Raw genomic sequence first — 23,375 nt, forward strand, 5'->3', positions numbered from 1 at the left:
CCTTAACAACATTCATTTCATCGGTGAGTAATTTTTTCGCTGCATCCAATTCCTCTTCCTCAAAATTTATATAAGGATGTTGTTCGAGATACGCTTGTGCTTGAGCTAAAGAGTTGGAAGCACTTTTTCTATTCTGTTGGATAGGATTTTGAAGCGCATCATATTGCATCATTGTAATCATTTCCCTTTTAATTAGCTCTTCTGCTCGTTGCATATCCGTTAGTGAAGTATCCATGAAAGGCCTTAAAATATTCATGTTAACGTCAATTGGCCTTGGCAAATCCCGTTGTATAACTTGTGATCTACGAGCTAATTCCCTTTTCTTTTGTTCCAGCAATTCTTGTTGTTGTCTAACATCTATATCAGCTTGATCTTCAACTATGTCATTTGCAGGAGTAGAGGTATTTTCATCTATAGTTTCATCGTCAGGAACAACTATTTCGTAATCGTTACGTGGTGTTGGCAATGCTATCAAGCCTGCACGTAATTGTTCTTTAGCTTGTTTCTGTATCACTGGTGTTTCTGATCCAGAAATACCATCATCGGGATTAATGCTAAGTTTATCACGAATTGGTGTTCCCAAAACTCCATTTTGCAGTCGTGAAGATGCTGGTGTATTAAACGAATTCAAGGGTGTTCCTTCGCTACGCTGAGAACGGAAAGGAGTTGCTAGAATAGTATTTGGAGTTGCAATAGCATTTGTTACAGGTACAACGCCAGAAAAATCAGAATTATTTAACGGTGTGTTTAAGCCACCTTTCAACGGAGTATCAACATGTGTCAGGGCCATAACATTTTGAGCTTCTTGAAGAATTTTATCTTGCGCAGCTGGAGTTCTGGGAGTTACAGCAACATTTGTTGGAAGAGAATAATCAGCTAATAAACTATCCGATAATGTAATTCCACTTTCGGTAGCAACTTCACGTGCAACCTCTGATGCACGTCCAAGTTTAACCACTTGCTGTAACTCTTGATCAGAGATCTGTGGTTCGGGTAAAACAAGTTTACTTCTTTTCTTCACTGGTTCTTCATTATTAAGCATTCCCATTGGAATATCATTTTCTTTTCGCTGCTTCAGTTTCTGCTTATCTTTCCTACGTTCCATTTCTTCCTTTTCCTGTTTATGATCTCCATCTAATTGTTGTTGTCTCATTTTCGAAAAATCTATTGCAAGTGGATCTATATGTTCCGTAGAAGTATCATAAAATCCTGGAGCAGGACGTTTTTCAAAAGGTATTTCAGAATTATAATTAAGTCCACGCTTGCGCTTATTCTTTTGCGACACTGTTATCCCAGCAGCGCGTAGTTCCCTACGCTTTTGTAAAGCTGCAAGCCTGCGTGCTTCTTCTAATTGCTTTTCGCGAGCTTTCCGTTTAGCTTTTTTCCCTTGAGTATTAGCGAGTCTTGCACGAGCCTCGGACAACATTTCCAATTCATCCTCGTCCATGTCTTTAGGATCTGGCCTGGCAGGTTTTGTCTCAGGATTAGGATCTATTTCACCCGGCTTTAATTTACGAGGATCATCAGCTGCATCGTCTCCTTCCTCTTTTTTTTGTGCTTGGTCTAATAAATATTCGTATCTTTCTAAGCATTGTGCTGCAGTACGTCCTACAATAGGAGCTATAGTTCTCCACTGCGTTGGCATGAGTTTGGCTAAATGTAAAAGCTTTTCATCTTCTTCTCTGCTCCATTCTGTTTTTTTAATACTCGGATCTAACCATTCAAACCAACGTGCTTTACATTGTTTTGCAGATTTTCTATGTAATAGTGAGGCTATACGACTCCATTGGTTTTTTCCATATTTCATTACAGCAGCTTTCAAAATCTCATCCTCTGTGTTACGCCAAACACCACCTTTTATCATTATACGCGGCATTTTGATTTATATAAAATCGGTTTTTAATACTCTGAATGTTTTTGTTGCGTACTTTACAATATAAGCGAAAACTCGACAATTTTAATTCTTCGAGTCTTTTATTACTACACCACTAGCTTAAATCTGGCTTAAACTATATTAATAAAATAGATAATATATAGAATATAGTTTGTTAGAATCGTCGCTTGTCCATTGGACAAACCATTCAGCGACGTGTACGTCAACGATAGTCACGCCTCTTGTGGATGTAAGACTAATTAAATACTATTCAATTGAACTTATGCACTGAAAAAAATAATTATTACACTTTGAATAAAAAATTATGAAATGGCGACGTCATGAGTAAGAGATATGTTATACGCATGCGCAACCACAAATTTAAGGCGCAAACACACTTCGAAAACAAAAGAAATTAAAGTTGGTATATATATATATATATACCTGCAGGGGATATATTTAAAGTTGATTTCCAAAGTAACAACCTATAAGGTAGTAAAAAGAAATAAAAATTATAATTTACAAAATATTTACCTATTGTTTATACATTATGAACGATTAACCTATTTCTTTTTTTTTTTTTTTATTAAAAGGTATATTATCGAAATATAAAAAATATAATATAATTATGTATAATAAAAAAAATAATAACAGGACATAGAGTCCTAACAAAAAGACGAAGAAGAAGATAATAATAAAAAATGCATCAATTACATTTGTTTTAAGTGTCTGTGTTCGTTGAAAGTGTTTTGTTACTTAAATTCAATATATCAATCTCATCATCTGATTCATCCATCATTGAACTGGCCAAATTATATGTCTCTTCGAAAAGGCTTTGATCTCGTACAAAATATTTATCGGATAATTCAGGATTGTTTGATTTCTGACTTGAAAATATTGCACTTAAATCTATATTTGAATATGCGCTAGAATATAAGAATTTGTCAACAGTCTCCCTTAAAGTGTCATATGCTGATATTATTTCCCGCGAATAGCTGTTTAGTATAGCTAAAAATTAAAAAAACATTAATTAAATACACACATTCGCAGTTAGAGAAATGAAATGAATTGTAAATAATACTTACACTTATATTGAGGTTGATTTATATCAAAAATATGATGATAGTAAGAAAGTTGATTATACAGTTGAATATCCGAGTACTAAACCAAATAAATGATTTTTATATATATAGTATCTATATCATTCTCTTAAATTCAATATTAAGCAAAAATAAATGTTGGTACTTACAACTTTATGCATAAAAGCATCTGTGCATTTAGAACATTTAGGATACTTTCCCTGAAAAGATAATGGCATTTTTCTAGTTCTGTATGAACAAAGAGGATTTTCACACTCTATCCAACATTCATAATAAGTATCTATGAAAGATCTCAAAGCAAGTTGTAAAATGTTTTGTATGGCTTTGATATATTTCCATGGAGGCATTGTACATTCTGGATTAGAACACTTGCTTAATGATAGACGATCACCTTCAGCCTGTGAACATATAGTTTAATAATTATATTAAAACTTAATTCTTTAGTAAGTAAATTATTTTTCTTTACTCACAAATGCAGATATAACACCATTTATTGTGATTTCAGCTTCACATTTTTCATTTATGCAATTAAACTTGAAAGGTAAGCAGTACTTAAATTTGTCTTCATTTATTGAAATGGGTGCTTTAAGATTGTCTTCTTCGCCGACTGTTGCTTTCGACTTATAAACGTTTTCTAAACCTATTTATAATAAAACAAAAAATTAATTAAATCTATATATACAGGATGTCTAAAGTTTTTTTTTTTACATACATTGTAAGCACATTTTACGTTCAAAAATAAGAAAAAAATGTTATATAAAGGTAAATCATTTAAAGCATTATTCAAAAGTTATAACATAATTTGCAAAACTGTTTAATGTGATGTTCAAAGATGATGTTTAGCAGTTCTGCCTATGATGTTTATTATCTTAGAATGTATAGGTGGGCAACATTTTGAACAACACATTAAAACAGTTTTACAATTTAATTTAAAAGATATTTCTTCATGTTATATGTACCTAAATTCCTGGCTAATAATACATCATCTATTCCTTCTATTGGTTCACAAATTCTTAATACAACTGGAAGTATTTGATTCATCAAATAATAATTAATATCAATTTTTAAATTATCCTTTTTTTTAAATTCATCAATATGATAAGCTCTTTCCATGGCCGACTTATCTGTTCCATCCTAAAATAAAATAATATAACATTAAACCTAGATGTATAATTACTTACTAAATAAACAAATAAATGTGAATAAATACCTCGCATATAATATAAGATATAGTGTCACCAACTTTCCACATCCTACCACCATCCTTGTTTAATCTCAATGCAACCAAAACATGAGCCTGTTTTCTATCAGGATATTCATGGGGATTTTTGGAAAGTTGTTTAGTAACAATTAATGAAGACAAAGGCACTTTATTTTCTCTAACTTTTTGTGAAACATTTTGTAAAATAGTGAAAATTTCTTCTATTCGTGTGTCGTTGGTTTGCTCGGAAAATAGTTGATTCAAAATTTTCCTACAAATTTATATCCACATTAATTATGTAAATTACTGAAACAACAAATGAAAATATGCATATAATATACATACTTTCCAGTTTCACAAGCTAACTGACACCAATCTCTTCTAACAATATCCAAACCTTTATGTTCTTGGTTTAGTTGTATTTTTCCATTTGGTAATTTAACCATAGTAACAGCAGCATATTTCTTCTTTTGTAAAAGTAATAAATAACGAAATACACCATCAATATCTAATTCTACTTTTTTATATAACTTGTTAACCTCTTGTTTTATCTGTTAGATAAATATATACAATTAAATAAAAACTACAAAATACACATTATACAAAAATATCAAACTAGTTGATATTATACCTTTTTTCCAATAGAAAAAACTTCATCGTAATCAAGAATATTAGTTTTTATCATTATAGAATCAGTATCGCCATAAATAACATCATAATTTAATTTTTCCACCATACGTTTTGTATCTTGCAATATTTCTCTACCCTTTGCTACAAACAAATAATTATCTCGTATGCTTTTTAATAGTGATAATAATATCTTGCTTTTATTTTTATGAAACTTACATGTTATTAGAGCAGCTAATCCTTTAGCATAAAATCTACAATGGACTGCACCTAAACATCCATACATCGAATTTGCAGTGAGTTTCAAAGCCATTTGTCGTATATTATATTGCATTTTTAACTCGGAAGAAATATTGGGCTTGTTCATTAATTTTTTTATTTCAACTCTACTTTCCACAAGTTTACGTATTTCTGTAGGAACAATACCTGGTTCTAAACTCGAATCTGGTATTTCTAAATCCTACATACACACATAATTTATATTACATAAATAACTATATATACATATGTGTGTGTGTGTGTGTGCATATTAAAATATATAAATTTAAAAACCTATATTTACCTCATAATTAGCGTATGCTGCACCTGGTACCGTGGTAAAACATAAATTGTACTCTTGTATTATACTGGGGTATAAAGAGTTAAAATCCATTAATAAAATCAACGTATCATAAAACCCTTTTTGTGCAGTTAAGACTAAACCACCCGCATAAGCTGCTTTTTTCCTTCTAGAATTATCTACATATAAAGAAATATATTAAAGCATGTGCATTGTGCATACATACATGTTGCATGCTCTATTTATTTATTAGCTTTTTATTATCACATAACTTACCACCCTCGGTATCTTTTGTTATTTTTCTTTGCAATTTATCTGGTGTTATGTAATTTTTTAAATAAAAAGCATGTAATAAAAGATATTCATTTCTTTCTGCTCGGCCAGCTGATAGTGTTCTTGATAAAGTATTACCTGTACAAATCATAAAATATAAATAAAAATAAATAAATATACCTTATAATTGATATTAAAAAATCAACATTTATATATATACCAGCTATAGACGTAATTTGCAATGCAAGTGGTAATATATCAAGTTCAAATGTTATAGACAAAATATACGATGCTTCCATTAATGTACGTTTTATGAGATTTTCCATTTTTTCTATTGTTTTATAAAACAAAGGACATTCTCCAGGTTTTAATTCTTTGTATTCATTTTCATTTTGTTTTAATACCTAAAACCATATAATGTACGGTTGTTCACTTAATTAAATAGTATTAATCTAATAAATAATCTAACAATATATAAATCACTTACTGCTATGCAAAGAGATTGCAAATCATAACTCCTAACTTTTAAATTTAATTCTTTGGCTGAAATTTGTATATCACAAAGAGAACGGCCAGCAAATGCTTGACCTATATTAATTTTTCCCTGAAAAAGAAAATTGATCTCATAAGCTTATGTTTTATAATTGCCTTTTTTAATGCAAATAATAATCACACTCACTTTAATAATAGGATGTGTACTACGTCTTAATTTTCCAATTCTACTCCAGTTTAATACTCGAAGATTAAAAATTCTATGTAACAAAACATCAAATTGAAATCCACAATCATAACCAATACATAAATCTGGATTTACATTTTCTATTATTTTAAGTACTTCTTCGAGTAGATCATGTTCATTATCACATTTTATTATTGTAGTATATTTTATTTTTGATAGTGTTTCTTGTGCTTGTCTTGGCCATAAAAGATCTCGTGGTTTAGTTATAACTATTTAAACAAATTAAAAATAAAAAATACACATTAATTGTTTAAATATACTTAAATAACATATTAAGCATGTGGAAACTTACCACAAAAACTTTGTTCAAATAAATTTGATGGTTTTGGCCGTTCCTTGTCAATATTATATTTACGACGAAGAAGAATTCCAACCATAACAACTTCATTTTGTTGCGATTTGGAATGTGAGGATACACGAACGTTTAATGTTGCTATTGTCAATGGAGGTATTGGTAAGTTTTGAGATTCTGAACTAACAGAAATATTTTCCATTTTCATGCATGTAACCTATTAATTATATAAATACTTATAATATTAAATGAATTAAAAATGTCTTTGACGAATTAATAACTTATATTGAAACGTACATTCAATTTACACCAACTAGATTTTACTCCTGTAGGAATTACACATTTGATATCCAACCAGCAAGGACCTTTGATATTTCTTTCTATAAGTAGAAGCTCTAAACTTTTAACTGTTGTTCCAAAAACTTTTTCTATAGCAGGCCCCGAATACCCTGAATCAATTAGTGGATAATACGTAGAATATCTAACTTCTAAGTAGTCTGAAAATTTCGGTACATCTTCTTGCTCAAAAGCATAATACTTTGAAACTTGACTAGATTTGAATTCTTTAATTCCTACTTTGTTAGCAAATTCATTGAACTCCTGATACACATCATGCATGCTAGTTTGTTTTTGTTCAGAATCGGAAGAATTTTTTATCTAAAATTTAGAAAATTATTCTTTAATAATAGAGATTTATTATTAAAAATATCTTGATTCTGCTATCTCTAAAGGTATGTAAAAAAACGTTTAATTACGTATTCTCGAGGTAAAAGATAAATCCTTCTTGGAATATTTTTTACTGTAAGACAGCAAGAACAGTACGTTTTGGTAGATGGAATATAAACTTTTCCAAATAAGAATACAGTGCCTGGCTGCTTAAAAAAATCTTCATATGCATCCCACCAATAAAAACGAAATATTTCTTCTCCAGCTGAATTTTTAATAAATGGTATAGACACATCTGAATTCTCTGCAGAAACTTCAACATTTGTTGTTTGTATTCCAAAATCATCGTTCCATATTTCATTAAAAATTTCCTGATTTTCCTCCAATATATCAGAATCTTTGCAGAGTGTTGAAGATTTAATCTTTGTATGATTCTCAGCTCTCGAAGTCGTTGGCACTGATTCTTTCAAATGTTCATTTTCGTTTAAACTTGAATTCTCAAAATCTATTTCAGACAACTATATCAGAAATAATGAGATAAGTATTTTTATGCATTGGTTTATACAAAATATTTAATAAAATAAAAACTCACATCTCCAATATATGCACTGATGTCTATACTTCCATCTTCAATTATTTGAGTACCCGATACTTCATTCGTATTACTATATTTTTCTATGCTTACAGGCTGAGACTCATCGCTGACATCGTTAGTAATTTCTTGACTTGTACTTTGAACACATGCACCATTATTTGATGTTTTGATATCTGGTAATTTTTTTGTAGAGCCGTTTTTATTTAATGTATCAAACATTGGTTCATCATCACTACTATTAGTATTGTCAATGGTTAAAAGCATATTGTTGTCACTTATTGTTACTTTTTTCTTTTTCTCTGCGTCTTGATTGCTACTAATATCAAATATAATAAATTTCATATATTTACAATATAGAATCCCACCAAATATATACATTGCATATATTATAATAAATTTGACTAAACTTTTATAAATATATATTTTTATTTTTACTATATTCTATATTAAATAAAAAATAAATGACTCACTTATTATTTAAACAATATGTTTTGCAAAATTTATTTTTATTGTTTTTTATATCAGGTACTTTTTTGGTATCTTCTTTTTTAAGTTCGCTCATTAAATCTCCTAAAATATCATCATCAAAAGTATTTTTACTTTTTGAATTAGAAGGCATTTGCATAATCATATCTTGAATACTCCTTTTGCTTTTAGTAGTAACTTTTCTCTTCTTTCTAGGTCCTGAAGTCTTATGCTTCATCGCATTCTGAATACTGCTGTCATCTAAATCATCATCGAAGACTTCTCTACCATCTTCTATGTAACCAATTCCACCTATGAATTGAAATATAATAATATAATTTTCTCTATGTACTAGAATCATATACTATAAGATTAATTACCATCATCAACAATCCAATCATCATTTTGACGTCTAAGAACAGTCTCAGAATATTCCTGTTCATCAACTTCCTCATAAACATTTTCCAATTCATCAATCTCATATTTGTTCTTACTACCTTTCAATTGTTTCAACTTTTGTAAGGCTAAGGCACATGCACTTTTTTCAGGTTTTTGCCTTCTAGCTCTACCAGAAGGGGATTCTAATTACAAAAAATAAAATAATTAAAACAAATATTTAAATCACATTGCCATTATTTTTAATTCATTTTAGTCTCTTATAGTAATAATTTTATATTTATATTTATTTTTTTTTAAGACAAATCTATGATATAAATAAAAGATATATACATGAGATAATATATGATTTACCTTTTGCCTCGCTCATTATTACTTTGTCAATATTTAATTTCAATAAACAATTATTATATAAAAAAAAAAAAACAATATCACATTCTTTGAATATAAAATAATAATATAGATTGAAGAAAATTGTAAGAAACAAACGATAAATAGACGTCCAACAAACTTATAACATCTTGGCGGGAAATACTTCTATACTGTTTTCAATTGTTTCTTTTTTATTTTCTTATGTTCCATGAACTAATCACTTGTAATAGATAAGACGTCTAATAAGAAAATAAGAAGAAGAAGAAGAATGATGCACAAGTGCCCTCTGTAAATGTTCACATGAAATACTGTGTTATTGGTAATTTGTTCAAATTATGAAATTAATAATAATTCAATTTAAATATATACCATTATATAATTACTGTAATTTAAAAATAAGTGTCTATAAACAATTATTAATTAAATATTACAAAATAGACTTCATTACGCATATGTTTTTAAAACGCAAATTACTTTTTAAATTAATATTATGAAGTCTGTCGTATTCTTTTTTGAAAAAACGTCATAACATTGATTTTATTATATTCACTTATTTTGTACTCTTCATTTAATTTTTTTTTAATACAACTAACATGAATGCATATGGTTAATGATAAAGTGTTATCAACAATAGATATTTAAAATATCGTATCATTGCAATTGTACAAAGTGTAAAATTGTAAACTAACAATAAAAGATAGCGATTTTAGCGCACCTATGTATCATAAGAATATATATATAACCAATATATATTACCTTACCCTACAACGTATATCTATAATATTGTGTTTTTGTACATTCCATATAGTCTTTATCCTTATACAAAAGTATCTAACTTCTCTCTAACATATCGTGACAGTAGGTATAAATAATATTTTATACCAATGTCCTGTCAAATAAAAACAATTAGCAATTTGAAAGACTTGAAAAAAGTAAAGGAAATACTTTCTGGAGATGCTGTTGCTAGATGTGAGTTATTTTATTATTCCTTTTATTTTATCAGAATAAAAACAATAGAGAATACTTCTATTTGAAATTCAATAAATATTTTATATCCTTTAGCTGAACCTATTGCAAGTCATGAATTACCTTTACAAGATTGTTTCATCTCGCTTTCATCTGCCGGTGATGTTCTTGCACTCGCACAAAATACTAAAATGATCATACTGATTTGTAAGTATAATAATGATGGAATATAAGATAATCAATAAAATATGTATTCAGTCGATGAATTATATTCTTTTAGCAAAATGGGATTCGCAGGAGCCAAGTGAATCAAAAAATAAATTTCATATCGTATGGAATGGAATAATTACAGAAAATCAAAAGTAAGTATTTAATGTGAAAAAGATGAGATCATATATTTTATTTATTTATAAAGATAATTAAACCATTTATTAAATCATTTTTATAGCGAATGGATTACTTCGATAATATGTTTACCTCTGATTTCACTGGGTAAAGTTAGTGCAGGTACTAGTCCTGATTGGACATGCATAGCTGTAGGATTCAATAATGGCATTTTGAGATTTTATACGGAAGTAAGTTAATAATTTTGTTAAAATTTATTAAATACCTTTGTTAAAATGATTTAATTAAAATGTATTTTTTATCACTCAAGACAGGTGCATTATTATTAGAACAGCAACTTCATAACGAACCGATTCTTGGAATAAAATGCCAGTCATCTTCCTTTCATAGACACTCAATGAATAAACAACCATTAGAAGAATTGTATATAATTTATAGAAGTATTATATGTATACTGCAAGGATTTCCATTATTCACAACTTTACGTGCATGCAGAAATCATTTAGCTAGAGGTATATATTATTGCATTGTGTATATTATATTTTTTAAATTTCCTTTATTAATATTATTTCAATTGCAGTACAAGCTAAATGCAACGATGTATCTCCAGCTACTACCTTGTCGTATAAGAAATGGGAATTTAGAAATCAAGATATCACAAATGATGCTGAAATTATTGGTACAACATCTGTAAACAGTTTTAATCATTTAATGACTGCTTCTTTATGTGGTGGTTACAATGCATTATATAGATCTAGTGCTCCACAACACAATCTGGTTATGGCTACTGGTAAAAGACCGTTCATTGGTTTTCATTATGCATTAGAAGGAGGTAATGCTCCTGTTTTATCCGATGTTGCTGCTGCAATGGCCAGTAAATTAGTCAATGCTATTGGAACAGCTGTTCCGTAAGTACTTGTTAATTATATAATATTTTATATATAAATTATAAAAACAGTAATATATATATTCTGTGAATAGTTGGTTTAGAAGCAATTCAAAAACTTCTGCATCACTTGACATTTCTAAAAATAATGGTCAAGAATCTACTGAATCATTGAGCTGTAGGTATAGCATAAGTGACCTGATGAGAGAGGGTGACTCGATTGTTTGTAGTCCAAATAAGATGTTATCAGCTGTAACAGATGCGATGGGTAGAGTAATACTAATAGATAATAAAAGAGGTGTTGCAGTAAGAATGTGGAAAGGATATCGTGATGCACAATGTGGATGGATTGAAGTTGAAGAAATCAAACATTCTGGAATACATAAGAGTTCTAATAGAAATGTACGCACATCAAACACTCGCAATACATTGTTTTTAGTTATTTATGCTCCAAAGAAGGGTGTAATAGATATATGGGGAATTCAACAGGGTCCCAAAATTACAACCTTTACTGCCAGTAAAAATGGACGGTATGTCTTAACTAAGTTCACTTTTTACATTGATTATTGTTTTTCAAATTATTTATACCAATATACAATCATATTTATAATAATGATTCTAGACTGCTGTATATTAATTATGGCCTGCTAGGTATAAATGAAACTGCAAATTTAACTAAAAATGATCCACAACATGCTTGTGTATTTATGGATCCCCTTGGAGGATTAAAAGAAATAATTGTTCCGTTTCACTTTGCTTTGAGTAGTAAAAATGCTAAAAAAGCATGCGACATATATCTTCTTCGTAAATTGAAAAATTTTCTAAGAGAGGAAGATTTTGATAAGGAAAAATTAATTACAGAAGTTCGTAATGTATGCTTAGCTATGAAAACAAATGAAGTTAGATTGCAAACATTGGAATTGTTAATGAATACTAAGGATATCTTACCTGATGCGTTACTAGCTGCTGCTAATTGTATTGATAAAATGTTCGATGAATCTGGTATGGTAAAAGCATTTTATGAAGAACGTATTATTACTAAAATTATATATACATCTAAAATATAAAAAAACAATTTAATTTATATAATTATAAAAATTTATCTTTTATAGATTCAAATATCATGGATTCAGCAGCAAAAATTGTACATAAATTAATTGCACAATTACAAAAAATAATAGCATTTTATTTATTCGTTAATAGTTCTAATTTAGAAAATACAGTAAAATCAGTTGATTCTTCTGATAATGAAAAATCAAATACTGAAATACTAGCTTTAACATTATTAATTTCTCGACACGAAGTTGATAGAATATTAACGTTATATAAAACAATATATAATATAGGAAATGACAATATTAGATCGGAAAGTAAAGTAAAATTTAATGATAATGAAAGACAGTTTTTTAATTTTTTAACATGTTTTGATTTTGGTGTATCAAATTTGGTAGTTTTACAAAAAGATATTAAATTAGAAAAAAAATACCAAATTGGTAAGTATTAAATTGAGATATTAATTTATTTTCTATTGCTATTCATACAAATTATTTTGTTTCATATTTCATCGTAAATAACTGTGTATGTTTCAGCTGTACTGATTTTTGAAAAATGTATGATTTTCCATGAAACTATTGAGACATGGAAAACTGCAGCTGCAAATAGTAATATTCAACCAAATGTTTTTATGCAGCTTGCATTAATTTATTGGATGTACAAAGAGGATGATAGAAATTTAGAATTAACATTGACACGATTCACACACTTATTGCATGCTATATGTTCTTTAAATAGTAAGTATTAAAAGATATTTTCAATGAGAACAAAAATGATAAATAAATTTATTTATAAATATTTGTTTTATATTTCAATAGGTATAGAAGAAATATGTGTAGATTATAATGAGAGTTCTTTATGGTGGAAAGATGTACGTACTGTTTTAACTGAATCTTTAAATCCTTTACATGCATATACAGCAGCATTAGCATGTAGAGCAGTTGCTGTAACATTAGAAAAATATAAAGACAAAACATATAATACTACAGAAGAAACTTGTGATAGCAATAAGAATGATACTGATAATAATGATCCACAAGCAAAAGTGGACAAAAGTAGTGAAAAATCTAATCTTATAGCACATGAAGAAATATATAGTTCTATAAATGAATGGGAAAATATAAGTAAGGATACGTGTCAATTCACTTTACTAATAGGAAACCTTGAAGATGTTATGGTTTTAAATGCAGTTGTAAGGTAAAAATGACAAAAATTATATTTAAAGTATAAATATAAGATAAAAGTATTATATATGAAAGTATTTATTACTATGATCAAATATTTTAGGCAACGACCTTTGAGAGATCCTTCAAATGACTTTTTTAAATTACCTTTTGAATTACAAAATATTTCTTTGGGAATGATTTTATCTAATGGAAAAGGTTATAATTTTATAACTTTTTTGATATAATGTATATTATTATAGAGTAATATAACTTCATGTATGATTTTAGGTTCTGTTTCTGAAATTGTTGCAAAATGGTTAAGTTCAACAGGCGTACACCCTGCACAATTGGTAGATTTGACTGACATCGAATTTGAACAATCGAATTTGGAGGAGAATCTAGTACCTGAAAAAGAAATATCTGCTGTTAATTTACAAGAGGATGCAATAGTATCATCTTCTCCTGTAGAAAATCAAACAGAATCAAATACAAATACAACAGCACAAGCGTGGGTGCTAGGCAAGATATAATTTGCAAACAGTAAGATTTGATGTTATAATTTAATCTTCAAGTGACATTTTTATTGTTTCTAGAAAAATTGTCTTTGTTGAAACATCACTTTCCATATAGTTTAACAAGCAGCGTGCTTCTTGCAAATTTATGTTGGGAATTTGCTATGGCTTGGAATAAAAATGTCTCAGAATTAGAAAATCTTGATGCAGCTCTAACTGTTTTGCGTCACATACCTATGAAACATATGCAACATGGTAAAAATTAATTTTTACATTAGTATCAAAATTGTATTTTAAACCTTACACGCGTATATACATAGAACAATATACATTTTACAAATGTTAAAATAATAAATATTATAACAACAGGTGTCTGTTGTCTCTTATGGACATTATATATAAAAAAACGAATGGAAGCAGCTGGAAAAATCATGAATAAGCTAGGTAAACTGCCGAAGGAAAGATTATCTATACAAGAAACTGGACTTTCTGACAAGCAATTAGTTACATTTCTAGAATATTGTGTTAAATTTTTTGATATATTCAGCGATGTAAGATAATGATTTATCTATAATTGTTTACAAATTTAATTTTTTTTTTTATTAAATGATGTATATATTTTTTAGGCTGAATTGCTGCAAACAAGTACCGTGTTACTTAAATCAGAGGAACTATGGGAAGGTCAATCCGGACCACAACCATTTGCATTTTCAGCTCTATTACAAACACCTGCATGGTATGAATTAATTATCCTACATTTGCAGATAGCTAATGTTTTATACATGATGGCATATTTCAACCTGAAGATATCAAAGCCTCTAAATAACTTATTTGAAGGAATGGTGAGAATAATATATATAAAAATGTTATTCTTAACATAATTAATAATTATCAAAAAATAGATAATCGTGTTTATTATTTTTCAGACTCATCCATATTTTTTTCAAGATATATCAGATAAAATAATGTTTACTTGGAATCATGATGATAGAAAAGATAGCTTACGTTTAGAATTTTTACGTCATGTAATTACAGCTTCCATGGATTTCATTCATCAAGAAACTGTAGATGGAAAAACATTAAGTTCTACGCAAGCTGTACTCTGGATGAGCAGGTGTCAAACTCTCAGTTCTATGTGGAAATTAAATAGTGATGAATTAAGAATTCATCAAGCTTGTCAACTTTATATCAATGGATTTGATCGATTAGCAGAAGAGGTTGTCAATAAGAATAACATAATTTATTTTTTCCCTTTAACTCTATAATAACATTTCATTACAATACATTAGACTACCATCTTTAATATTTAAATCAGTTGGTAATTAATAATACATTTTGGAAAAAAATTTTATATGTATGTTAATATATAATTAGGTTGTTGGAGCTGTGAATGACACTGATAAATTAGCGTCCGATTTATTGCCTATAGCTGGAAGAAGAATGATGGCATATCTTTCAAAATCACCAGATTTATTAGAAGAAGTTTCACGAATAAGTACAACACTTCATAAATATCTTGAAAGTTTAGTAAGTTCATATTAAAACATGTATATATTAAATAGTTAGAAAGTATTTTTAATATAATTTATATGTATTATTTTTTTTTACAGAATATGTCAGAATTAATTTTAACAAACTGTTCCAACAATGATACCATAGAATTAATCCATAAAGTATCGAGATATTTACCTGACACTCACTGTGAATTTCATGTAATACAACGGATGTTAGATGCTACTTTTATATTTCAAGATAAAACGTAGTGTTGGATAAAATATCTACGTTGTGAATAACTAGGTCATACTCATGGGTTGTTCGTGTTACAAATTTTATGTTACTTTATGTTATAAATAATATAAAGCAAATCTTTAATGAAAGCTTATATATTATATATTATATTTTATTTTATTTTGCATATTATATTATATAGAAATAAAGTATTATAACCAATAACTTTCAAAATGATAATATTTCGTAACATATTATATTATGATATGTGTGTATTATATGTATAATTTGCTGATTATAATTTTCTAATTTAATACAAATATTTAGCATATAGAAGTATCTAAAATCTAATTATTAGACAAAATTTATATTGGCAAATTTTAAATAGAAGATTTCTAAATTGAAATGAACATCATTTATATAGAATAAAATAAAATCAAATATATTTATTCGTTGTACTTGAAATGCGTGCTTCAATTAAACACAAAAATAAAATAAAAATATCTTCACTTGTAATATTTACAAGCTTTATTTTTCTTTTTTCTTTTTACATTATTATACAAGATTGATGCCAATATATACATATTTCAAAAATTCAATTATTCATATAAAAGAAAATATCACTTTTAATTTAATCTTTTTTTTAATTCATTTCGATTTTAAATAAGTAACAAATGCATATAAACATGTCCAATTAAATATTACAAAAATATTTCTTTAAGATACTTAAATATGTTAAACATAATATGCATAATGTGTATTTTATTAAAAAATACACATTAGTAATGTTAATTTAATGTGCAATGTTCGACAATGACTTATAATCATTTTACTTAAAAGCTTTGGATAGATTACATGAGTGTAATAGCATTCCATAACTTATAAATTAAAGAAAAAAACAACTTTCTTATCTTATATATGTAATATTGCAATATTTATCTTTTGTATCCTTTGAAGTATCAAAAATATACTTTAAAAGAAACAAAAATCAGCAAGTGAAGATAGATCAAAAAATTTATCACAATTGATTATTCCATTGTGAATTAGATTATTATCGACATTTTTAACAAATGTCATATCGTATAAATAAAACAGTGCTTTTTTTTAAATATTTGCAATTTATAAGTACCAGAAGTAATTAAGCAATATCATTACTTTAATATTACTTTTTTATCAAAAAAGAAAAATAAAGTTATTAGACATTTTTTTGTATCCATCGTAAAGCATTTCTAACATTTGAAAGAGTAACTCTACCAAGAAAACTTGCAATCAATTGATATTCTGGCATTGTGCGTCTTCCACATGGACGTGTTAATAACAATTGACGATAGGAACTTTGTTCATTTTTATCATTTAAAGTTTTCCTTAATAATGGTGAGCCATTGTGGCCTTCGCATAGAACTTTGGTTGTCAAACACAATAGCCATTCCATGATCTATAGAAAATATCATATCAATAAAATATCAAATTCATATATAGATAAAAAATATAAAATTACATACTTCATTACTAGAAGGTACTTTGCTTTCATTTCTGAACCATGAACTAGGTGCCCATAAATACAATTGCATAATGGTTGCTGCTATTTCTACGGTGTGTCTCTATAATCACAAAGTATAAAATATTATGCTATTATATATTTCTTTAAATATAACTTGTTTTAATTTTATTATCTCACAAACCTTGGACAAATTTTTTGATAGCATATTATTTATTAAAGCAACAATAATATTTGGAACATCATTTGAGAATGAAGGAAGATGTTGTTCTTCATAACTATAATTTTTAAGTACAGCATTTTTATCAGAACTTTCAAGGAATGGATTCTTTTCACCAAAAATTTCATAAGCTATAGTGCCTGCAGTCCAGAGATCTGCTTTAGTATAATTTATACTTGTGAAAGGCCCAGGTTTTGCTGATATAACTTCTGGTGCCATTAATGCAATATTGCCACCTTTATCAACGTTTTCCGTATTATAAGGCATGTATAAACCATAATTTTTGTCGGCTAAACAACAGCCAAAATCGGTGAGTACCAAAGAAGGGCAATTATCTGTCTCCTCTGATAAATCAAGTAGTATATTATCACTCTTCAGATCTCTGTTATCATTGAAAAAAAAAAATAGATAAATAATTAAATAACTATTACAAATTATATATATAGTATATTGATATTAGTATTAACATTAAGATATAAATAATAATAACATAACAAATAATGATAAATGAAATCATGATTCAGTCTTATACTTTGTATATTTTATATGTAATGTAAAGAAACATCAAATTATTATTGCAAATATCCTATTTCACAGACTTGCAAAAGGAATTTAATTTCAAGTACAATTGAATACCTGATGACGAAGTATGCAATCATTTGTAACAGGATATAGCAGTGTACCTGTGTGCAATTCCATGAGCATTTATATGAGCAATTCCTTCCAATAGCTGAGCCAGTAATAATATTGATTCGCGTAAGCTCACGTTGTAAGTGGATAAATATTTTTTCAAAGTAGTGTTATACCTAAAAAGAATAATTGTCCATAATAAAAAATGTTCAAACATTGCAGTATATTAAGATTTACTTTGATTTCTGAAATAAATACAAACCTTTTCATCAACAAAAAAAGACTCATGTTTCTGCCAGATCCTTGAGGATTAATACGTGCTGGTAGAGCATCAGGATACATTATATTCCATCCGGGTAATGCTGGAACTCTATCAGCAAATACATAATACATTACTACAATATTAGGATGGGGAGGTAACAAAGACATATTTTCAGCCATCCTATGTTCCCATACTGCTAATTCTTCGTTGTTGTAACGATTCCAGGCAGGAATAGTTTCACGATACATAGCTCTAAGTATTGTTGTCGCATTGGATTCTGCATCATAATTGAACATCATTTTTAATGCCAAAGGAAATGAATATTCGTCTTCATTTTTGCCATGATTATCTAGTTTTGATATTGTAGGTACAATATGTGTAGTTTCTTTAAATCTTGCCGAATAGACGACTGCGGAGCAACCTTTATCAATAATAGAACCAATTTTCAAATCTTTTAAGCTGATACTATTTTCATTGATTTTTAAAGTATCATAATTTTTATCATTTTGTGGCATGTTCCATTGTAATTTTGATATTGCTTCCTAAAAAAAAAATAGAAAATATCTATAATAACATAGAAATATAAATTTGATTTGATCTATAAAATGTATCATACACGAATTTCCCAGCAAACTCCTTCCAATTCATCATCTTTAGTTAATATTCCGCTTCCCGATGCTAAAGATGTACCAACGAGTGCAAAAAATGGAGCAGAATCACCGAACACAAGACGTCTAGCTGCACGTTTACGTAAATCAGCAGCGAGTCTGCTTGTGACTCTTTTTAAGATATTATCAACGAATAAACGTCTTGCATGAGATCCCAAAAATCCGAAATGATGAGTTGTTACGGAGACATTAGTGATGTTCCCTTGGGACTGAGGACCCAGGGGTTTGCCTAAATTAATTAAAAAACAAGATTAATGTATTACTCATTATTAACATGGTGTTCATAAGTATCTGGTCATTCATTCAAAATAAATGACATTTTAAAAAAAAATAATACGTATAAGAATTGAATATTTTGTTTACATACTATTTTCTATTTCTAATATAACATATATTTTGGAAATTATCATTTAACATGTGTGCAATATGTAACATACTTGTAATACAATATTAATAGAACTATATGATCACGAATATATAACAGTTCAAAATTTAAATATTTTCTTCTCATCCAAATTCTAATGACCTTGATAAAATACTTATTTAGAAGGAAAGAAAAAAATACAGGCTTTAGTGACTTACCTACTTGCACAACGTGTATCTTGTTGAGATAATCCTTTGAACATTCGTTGGAATAGAAATTTTCTTTATTTCTAAGAGCACGTAGTAATACCCGACCATTTTGTATGAGACGGTGAGTTACCGCCCGCATTGACATTTCTCCGGTCTCTTGGGCTGAAAGAGCCCAACGGGCTAATCCACAAGAATACAGGTTCACTTTGACAAATCAAATGTGGCAATAATCAATATTGTTTTTCAACAAAATTTCTATCGTATTACTATGAAATATGTCAAAACATCACGCTTACATTTCACGGTTCGTTCGTTACGTCTTTATTACGTCGTTAAAATAGAAAGAAGTTCAATATATATAGGTATATATCTTTCTATACAATACCACAACCACAAGTGTTTGTATTTGATTCATTCAAGATCGTAATTACAAAACAAAGAGCCACAGGGCAAAGACTACGTGTGTCATTTATTTGAAAAAATATTTATTTATTAACTTTCAATCATAAAATGTCAACATGTTGTAAATAAAAAAGTTTTATTATTTGTATGCTAGAAAAGAACAAAAATTAATTAACAGAATAATAAGTTTAATTAATAGCGTCAATCTTTATTTATTATGTCATCGTTGACATATCAGTATTTTTGGAGACAGTAGTGCCATCTGTACAAAACTATGTACACCTATTTGCATTCGTAAACAAAATAATTATTTTTTATTTTATAGTAATATTTATTTTAAGGTAGCGGGTAGGTACTCCTACACGATCCCGGTGGAGGATAGACCTACTTCAGGGATGCGACCCTGCCTACGCAAGCCTTGGATTATCTCCCAAGACCATACGGGGGAATCCATTGTCCCATCCACTATCCTTGTCTAAACCTATAAATTTCCCTAACACCATCTTCCAACACGTCTTTAGCCAGCGAGGAAGATTAAGGCTAAAAACCTCTCAATATGAGAGAGGCTTTTGTCCAGCAGTGGACAGTATATAGGCTGATGATGATGAATATTTATTTACTGATTACTGAATCTTAGTTATTATATTATTATTATATATTATATTTTTAATAATTGTTAATGGTACAAGATGAATATAATTAGTTTATATTCTTTTTGAAATGTTTGTGCATTACGGTATTGTGATACAGTACTTGATACAGTATTTGAATTTAACTTGTAATAGATTTAGATTTTTTGTTATGATATTAAAAAAATTAACGCAGCAGTACATTTGTTGTTATTATACAAAGTTTCGATATATATATGAAAATCCATTTAAAAAAAGCATAAAAACTATCGATAAAAATATACTTTTAGTTTTATATTTCATTATTCTGCATCTTTTTAAATATTATTTTTCTTCTGCGTATATATATATTAGTATTTACATAAAAATCTTTCGTTCAATTTATTAAGAATGATACCGATAAGATCTTGCATAATATGCAGATTTACTATCAATTGGATTGCAATTAAAAAGTGCATCGCCTCGTGTTCCATTGGGGCAGGTACAAACAGCAATATGACGCCTTGGTGAACAAACAGCATTTGGTCCACACTCGTGACCGGTACATGGATTTTTACAAGTAAAATCTATACAAGCTCGATTATCAGGACATTCGTTATCGTTAAGGCATTCTCCTCGTTGACATGCTTGTAGAGCATTACCGATGTAACCTGTAGGACATGTACAAACTGGTCTTTCTTTACCCGTATTATCATGACCAGGAGTACAAATTGCGTCTACACCGCAAGGATTTGGTTCGCAAAGATCCCCTAAAAATATAACGGATTATTACTTAAATACTTATGTTATAAAAAATATTTTAAAAATAATGCTTTTGGAACTAATTACATACTTGGTTCGAAATTTCTGCAATACACAAAAGGATTCCCTGTCATGTGTCTTGGACAACTACATACAGGAATAATATTACGTAAATTACAATCGGCATTTACTCCGCATACTCCATCACAAGGATTTACACATTTTTGATAGAGACAGGCAGGTTTGTTAATTGGACAATCAGAATGAGCAGTACATTCTGGATGGCAAGAAACATATGGATTTCCTGACCAATTCTATAAAACCAATAAATATATATAAATAATTATTAATATATATTAATTATATATATATATATTGTTATTATTACATTTAAATAATCAGCAAACTTACATGTGGACATGTACATTTAGCTTGATGATCGACAACATCGCAGTTAGCATTTTCACCACATTTACATGGACTTTCACATTTAAATGAGGATGAACACGTTAGGTGATTAGGACATTCGTAATCATTTTCGCACTCATGACGACAACCAGTTAAAGGTGATCCCTTATAACCAGGAAGGCAAGAACAAACGGGTACTTCATGTTTTACCTCACATTTTGTATTTTCTCCACATGGATTAGGCTTACATGCTGCTTCTATATATATTATATATATATATATATATTATATATATTAATTATTATTAAAATTATTAATAATTAATAGTAAAATAATAATATAATAGTATAAGATTATATGTTACTCTTAATTATATTCATATACATACGAGGATCAGCAACATGGCAATTATTAGAAGGATTTCCTGTATATCCAGGTGGACAATAACATTGAGGAATGTGATTTCTGGTCTCACATAATGCATTTACACCACATAGACCAGGACATGGATCAACGCATTTATTATTTATACAAGTTTTAACTCCAATGCAGTCTTCATTAACTAAAATTTAATTTATATTTTCAATATTTCATCTATGGAAATAAAAATAAATGCATTTTTTTAAAATGCATATTTCTCAATTCTGTTGATTTTTTTTGTATAGAAACGAAATTGACGATAAGTATAATTTAATTAAAGTTAACCATGTTATTTCGTGTTATTATATTAATGTATTTCTATATTCATATACTCACTTAAACATTCGACGCGTATACATTGCGAAAGAGGATCTCCCATATGAAGATTGAGACAAGAACAAACGGGACGCCCACGACTCATCGTACATCTCGCGTTGACTCCACAAGTGTAGGTATCACAACCAGCTTTGAAATACAAAAGAATTATTTTATAAAACATGTTTTAAATATTTTGTAGGAAAAAGAAGAATAAAAAAAGAGAAATAATTTTATACCAGATGTAATTATCTTTGATTGCAAGTACTGTCCACCGTTGACCTTTATGGTGAATGCTACCAGTAATATTATAGAAGTTCGAAAGTGTTTCATTTTTTAAATTTATTTTTATACACAAATGTAATATATAATTTATAAAACTTATACAATAATTTTTTTAGATTTTTCCAGAATTGAATGAATACAATATCATAAAAATATTAAATAAAAATCCGATGATTGAGATATACAGATCCTACGGAAGATCCGTGCACGATGAGCAAATGCAGGGAATTGAGGAAATGACACGGCGATCGGTCCAGGTGATAGTTTCGAATGAAGACCCCACTTTCCGCAAACTTTAATACAACTTCGCCCGCGCATAACCCTGAGGTACGTTCGTGGAAAAATGCGGATTATATTAACATAATTTGTTCCTGTTATACGCCTATAAATATTTTTAAACATCTTCCAGTATTATTGGTAATATATTAAACGAAGGTCCCACTGATCTATCTTGCTCAATATACGATAAAATAATCTAAGAAAAACAACTATTTAGTTTTTTATTTAAAC

General features: G+C 28.4%; 5 protein-coding genes and 2 long non-coding RNA genes across 13 annotated transcripts; 3 read left to right on the plus strand and 4 right to left on the minus strand.

Moving 5' to 3' along the window:
* Nucleotide 1: 1 nt before the first annotated feature.
* LOC122517481 (cell division cycle 5-like protein) lies at nucleotides 2-1,877 on the minus strand (the record flags this gene model as incomplete). Its single annotated transcript, XM_043635879.1, has 1 exon — nucleotides 2-1,877. A coding segment is annotated over exon 1 (1,875 nt), but the record flags the coding sequence as incomplete, so codon positions are not given.
* Nucleotides 1,802-9,355, minus strand: LOC122517505 (DNA polymerase alpha catalytic subunit). 4 transcript variants are annotated; one of them, XM_043635931.1, is made up of 23 exons: nucleotides 9,141-9,355; nucleotides 8,771-8,971; nucleotides 8,396-8,702; nucleotides 7,923-8,241; nucleotides 7,420-7,848; nucleotides 6,962-7,321; nucleotides 6,665-6,881; nucleotides 6,313-6,581; nucleotides 6,121-6,237; nucleotides 5,854-6,037; nucleotides 5,637-5,771; nucleotides 5,364-5,539; nucleotides 5,021-5,261; nucleotides 4,806-4,945; nucleotides 4,520-4,725; nucleotides 4,184-4,445; nucleotides 3,933-4,107; nucleotides 3,444-3,613; nucleotides 3,123-3,371; nucleotides 2,959-3,034; nucleotides 2,588-2,881; nucleotides 2,318-2,358; nucleotides 1,802-2,161 (listed from the first exon to the last, which is right to left on the minus strand). In XM_043635931.1, exons 1-21 carry the CDS (start codon nucleotides 9,154-9,156, stop codon nucleotides 2,595-2,597), a joined length of 4,536 nt encoding a protein of 1,511 aa, XP_043491866.1. In that variant the 5' UTR covers nucleotides 9,157-9,355; the 3' UTR covers nucleotides 1,802-2,161; nucleotides 2,318-2,358; nucleotides 2,588-2,594. The 4 variants fall into 4 exon arrangements, with proteins under 4 accessions (XP_043491866.1, XP_043491867.1, XP_043491868.1 ...); XM_043635932.1 differs by lacking the exon at nucleotides 2,318-2,358; XM_043635933.1 differs by lacking the exons at nucleotides 1,802-2,161; nucleotides 2,318-2,358 and having other exon boundaries at nucleotides 2,584-2,881; nucleotides 7,923-8,238.
* LOC122517518 lies at nucleotides 3,116-4,180 on the plus strand. The gene is made up of 2 exons (XR_006303881.1): nucleotides 3,116-3,416; nucleotides 3,479-4,180. It is a non-coding gene; the product is annotated as an uncharacterized LOC122517518 (long non-coding RNA).
* A 330-nt stretch (nucleotides 9,356-9,685) lies between the features above and the next one.
* On the plus strand, nucleotides 9,686-15,968 carry LOC122517507 (rab3 GTPase-activating protein non-catalytic subunit). The gene is made up of 19 exons (XM_043635934.1): nucleotides 9,686-10,127; nucleotides 10,221-10,331; nucleotides 10,405-10,486; nucleotides 10,573-10,699; nucleotides 10,780-10,981; nucleotides 11,050-11,377; nucleotides 11,451-11,885; nucleotides 11,978-12,357; nucleotides 12,468-12,848; nucleotides 12,945-13,145; nucleotides 13,227-13,605; nucleotides 13,696-13,790; nucleotides 13,863-14,093; nucleotides 14,168-14,341; nucleotides 14,456-14,637; nucleotides 14,713-14,928; nucleotides 15,013-15,303; nucleotides 15,461-15,613; nucleotides 15,697-15,968. Exons 1-19 carry the CDS (start codon nucleotides 10,043-10,045, stop codon nucleotides 15,847-15,849), a joined length of 4,206 nt encoding a protein of 1,401 aa, XP_043491869.1. The 5' UTR covers nucleotides 9,686-10,042; the 3' UTR covers nucleotides 15,850-15,968.
* Nucleotides 15,969-16,438: 470 nt separating this feature from the next.
* LOC122517510 (serine/threonine-protein kinase Pink1, mitochondrial) lies at nucleotides 16,439-20,570 on the minus strand. 3 transcript variants are annotated; one of them, XM_043635942.1, is made up of 8 exons: nucleotides 19,962-20,570; nucleotides 19,675-19,869; nucleotides 19,041-19,321; nucleotides 18,425-18,966; nucleotides 18,216-18,338; nucleotides 17,497-17,914; nucleotides 17,317-17,415; nucleotides 16,439-17,249 (listed from the first exon to the last, which is right to left on the minus strand). In XM_043635942.1, exons 2-8 carry the CDS (start codon nucleotides 19,808-19,810, stop codon nucleotides 17,010-17,012), a joined length of 1,839 nt encoding a protein of 612 aa, XP_043491877.1. In that variant the 5' UTR covers nucleotides 19,811-19,869; nucleotides 19,962-20,570; the 3' UTR covers nucleotides 16,439-17,009. The 3 variants fall into 3 exon arrangements, with proteins under 3 accessions (XP_043491877.1, XP_043491876.1, XP_043491878.1); XM_043635941.1 differs by having other exon boundaries at nucleotides 19,675-20,570; XM_043635943.1 differs by lacking the exon at nucleotides 19,962-20,570 and having other exon boundaries at nucleotides 19,679-19,809.
* A 440-nt stretch (nucleotides 20,571-21,010) lies between these two features.
* On the minus strand, nucleotides 21,011-22,972 carry LOC122517514 (neurogenic locus notch homolog protein 1-like). The gene is made up of 6 exons (XM_043635953.1): nucleotides 22,820-22,972; nucleotides 22,602-22,730; nucleotides 22,234-22,407; nucleotides 21,849-22,102; nucleotides 21,529-21,751; nucleotides 21,011-21,445 (listed from the first exon to the last, which is right to left on the minus strand). Exons 1-6 carry the CDS (start codon nucleotides 22,911-22,913, stop codon nucleotides 21,081-21,083), a joined length of 1,239 nt encoding a protein of 412 aa, XP_043491888.1. The 5' UTR covers nucleotides 22,914-22,972; the 3' UTR covers nucleotides 21,011-21,080.
* LOC122517517 lies at nucleotides 22,518-23,353 on the plus strand. 2 transcript variants are annotated; one of them, XR_006303880.1, is made up of 3 exons: nucleotides 22,518-22,713; nucleotides 22,783-22,896; nucleotides 22,982-23,353. It is a non-coding gene; the product is annotated as an uncharacterized LOC122517517 (long non-coding RNA). The 2 variants fall into 2 exon arrangements; XR_006303879.1 differs by having other exon boundaries at nucleotides 22,783-22,869.
* The last annotated feature ends 22 nt before the right edge of the window (nucleotides 23,354-23,375 follow it).

Source organism: Polistes fuscatus, unplaced genomic scaffold (genome assembly GCF_010416935.1).
Source record: "Polistes fuscatus isolate 324 unplaced genomic scaffold, CU_Pfus_HIC Scaffold20, whole genome shotgun sequence".
NCBI classification, from domain to species: domain Eukaryota; kingdom Metazoa; phylum Arthropoda; class Insecta; order Hymenoptera; family Vespidae; genus Polistes; species Polistes fuscatus.

Coding starts and splice junctions, on each gene's coding strand:
- LOC122517510 (XM_043635942.1), bottom strand. CDS start 19,810: ATGTCAATGCGGGCGGTAACTCACCGTCTCATACAAAATGGTCGGGTA. Junction 19,322..19,674: donor GATACACGTTGTGCAAGTAG/GTAAGTCACTAA, acceptor TAATTAATTTAG/GCAAACCCCTGGGTCCTCAG. Junction 17,416..17,496: donor TATCAAAAAATTTGTCCAAG/GTTTGTGAGATA, acceptor TTGTGATTATAG/AGACACACCGTAGAAATAGC.
- LOC122517505 (XM_043635932.1), bottom strand. Junction 7,322..7,419: donor ATCTTTTACCTCGAGAATAC/GTAATTAAACGT, acceptor TCTAAATTTTAG/ATAAAAAATTCTTCCGATTC. Junction 5,262..5,363: donor CAGCATACGCTAATTATGAG/GTAAATATAGGT, acceptor GTGTGTATGTAG/GATTTAGAAATACCAGATTC.
- LOC122517507 (XM_043635934.1), top strand. CDS start 10,043: ATGTCCTGTCAAATAAAAACAATTAGCAATTTGAAAGACTTGAAAAAA. Junction 11,378..11,450: donor GCTATTGGAACAGCTGTTCC/GTAAGTACTTGT, acceptor TTCTGTGAATAG/TTGGTTTAGAAGCAATTCAA. Junction 13,791..13,862: donor GATTTTATCTAATGGAAAAG/GTTATAATTTTA, acceptor GTATGATTTTAG/GTTCTGTTTCTGAAATTGTT.
- LOC122517514 (XM_043635953.1), bottom strand. CDS start 22,913: ATGAAACACTTTCGAACTTCTATAATATTACTGGTAGCATTCACCATA. Junction 22,731..22,819: donor ATCAAAGATAATTACATCTG/GTATAAAATTAT, acceptor TGTATTTCAAAG/CTGGTTGTGATACCTACACT. Junction 21,446..21,528: donor TTGCAGAAATTTCGAACCAA/GTATGTAATTAG, acceptor TTATATTTTTAG/GGGATCTTTGCGAACCAAAT.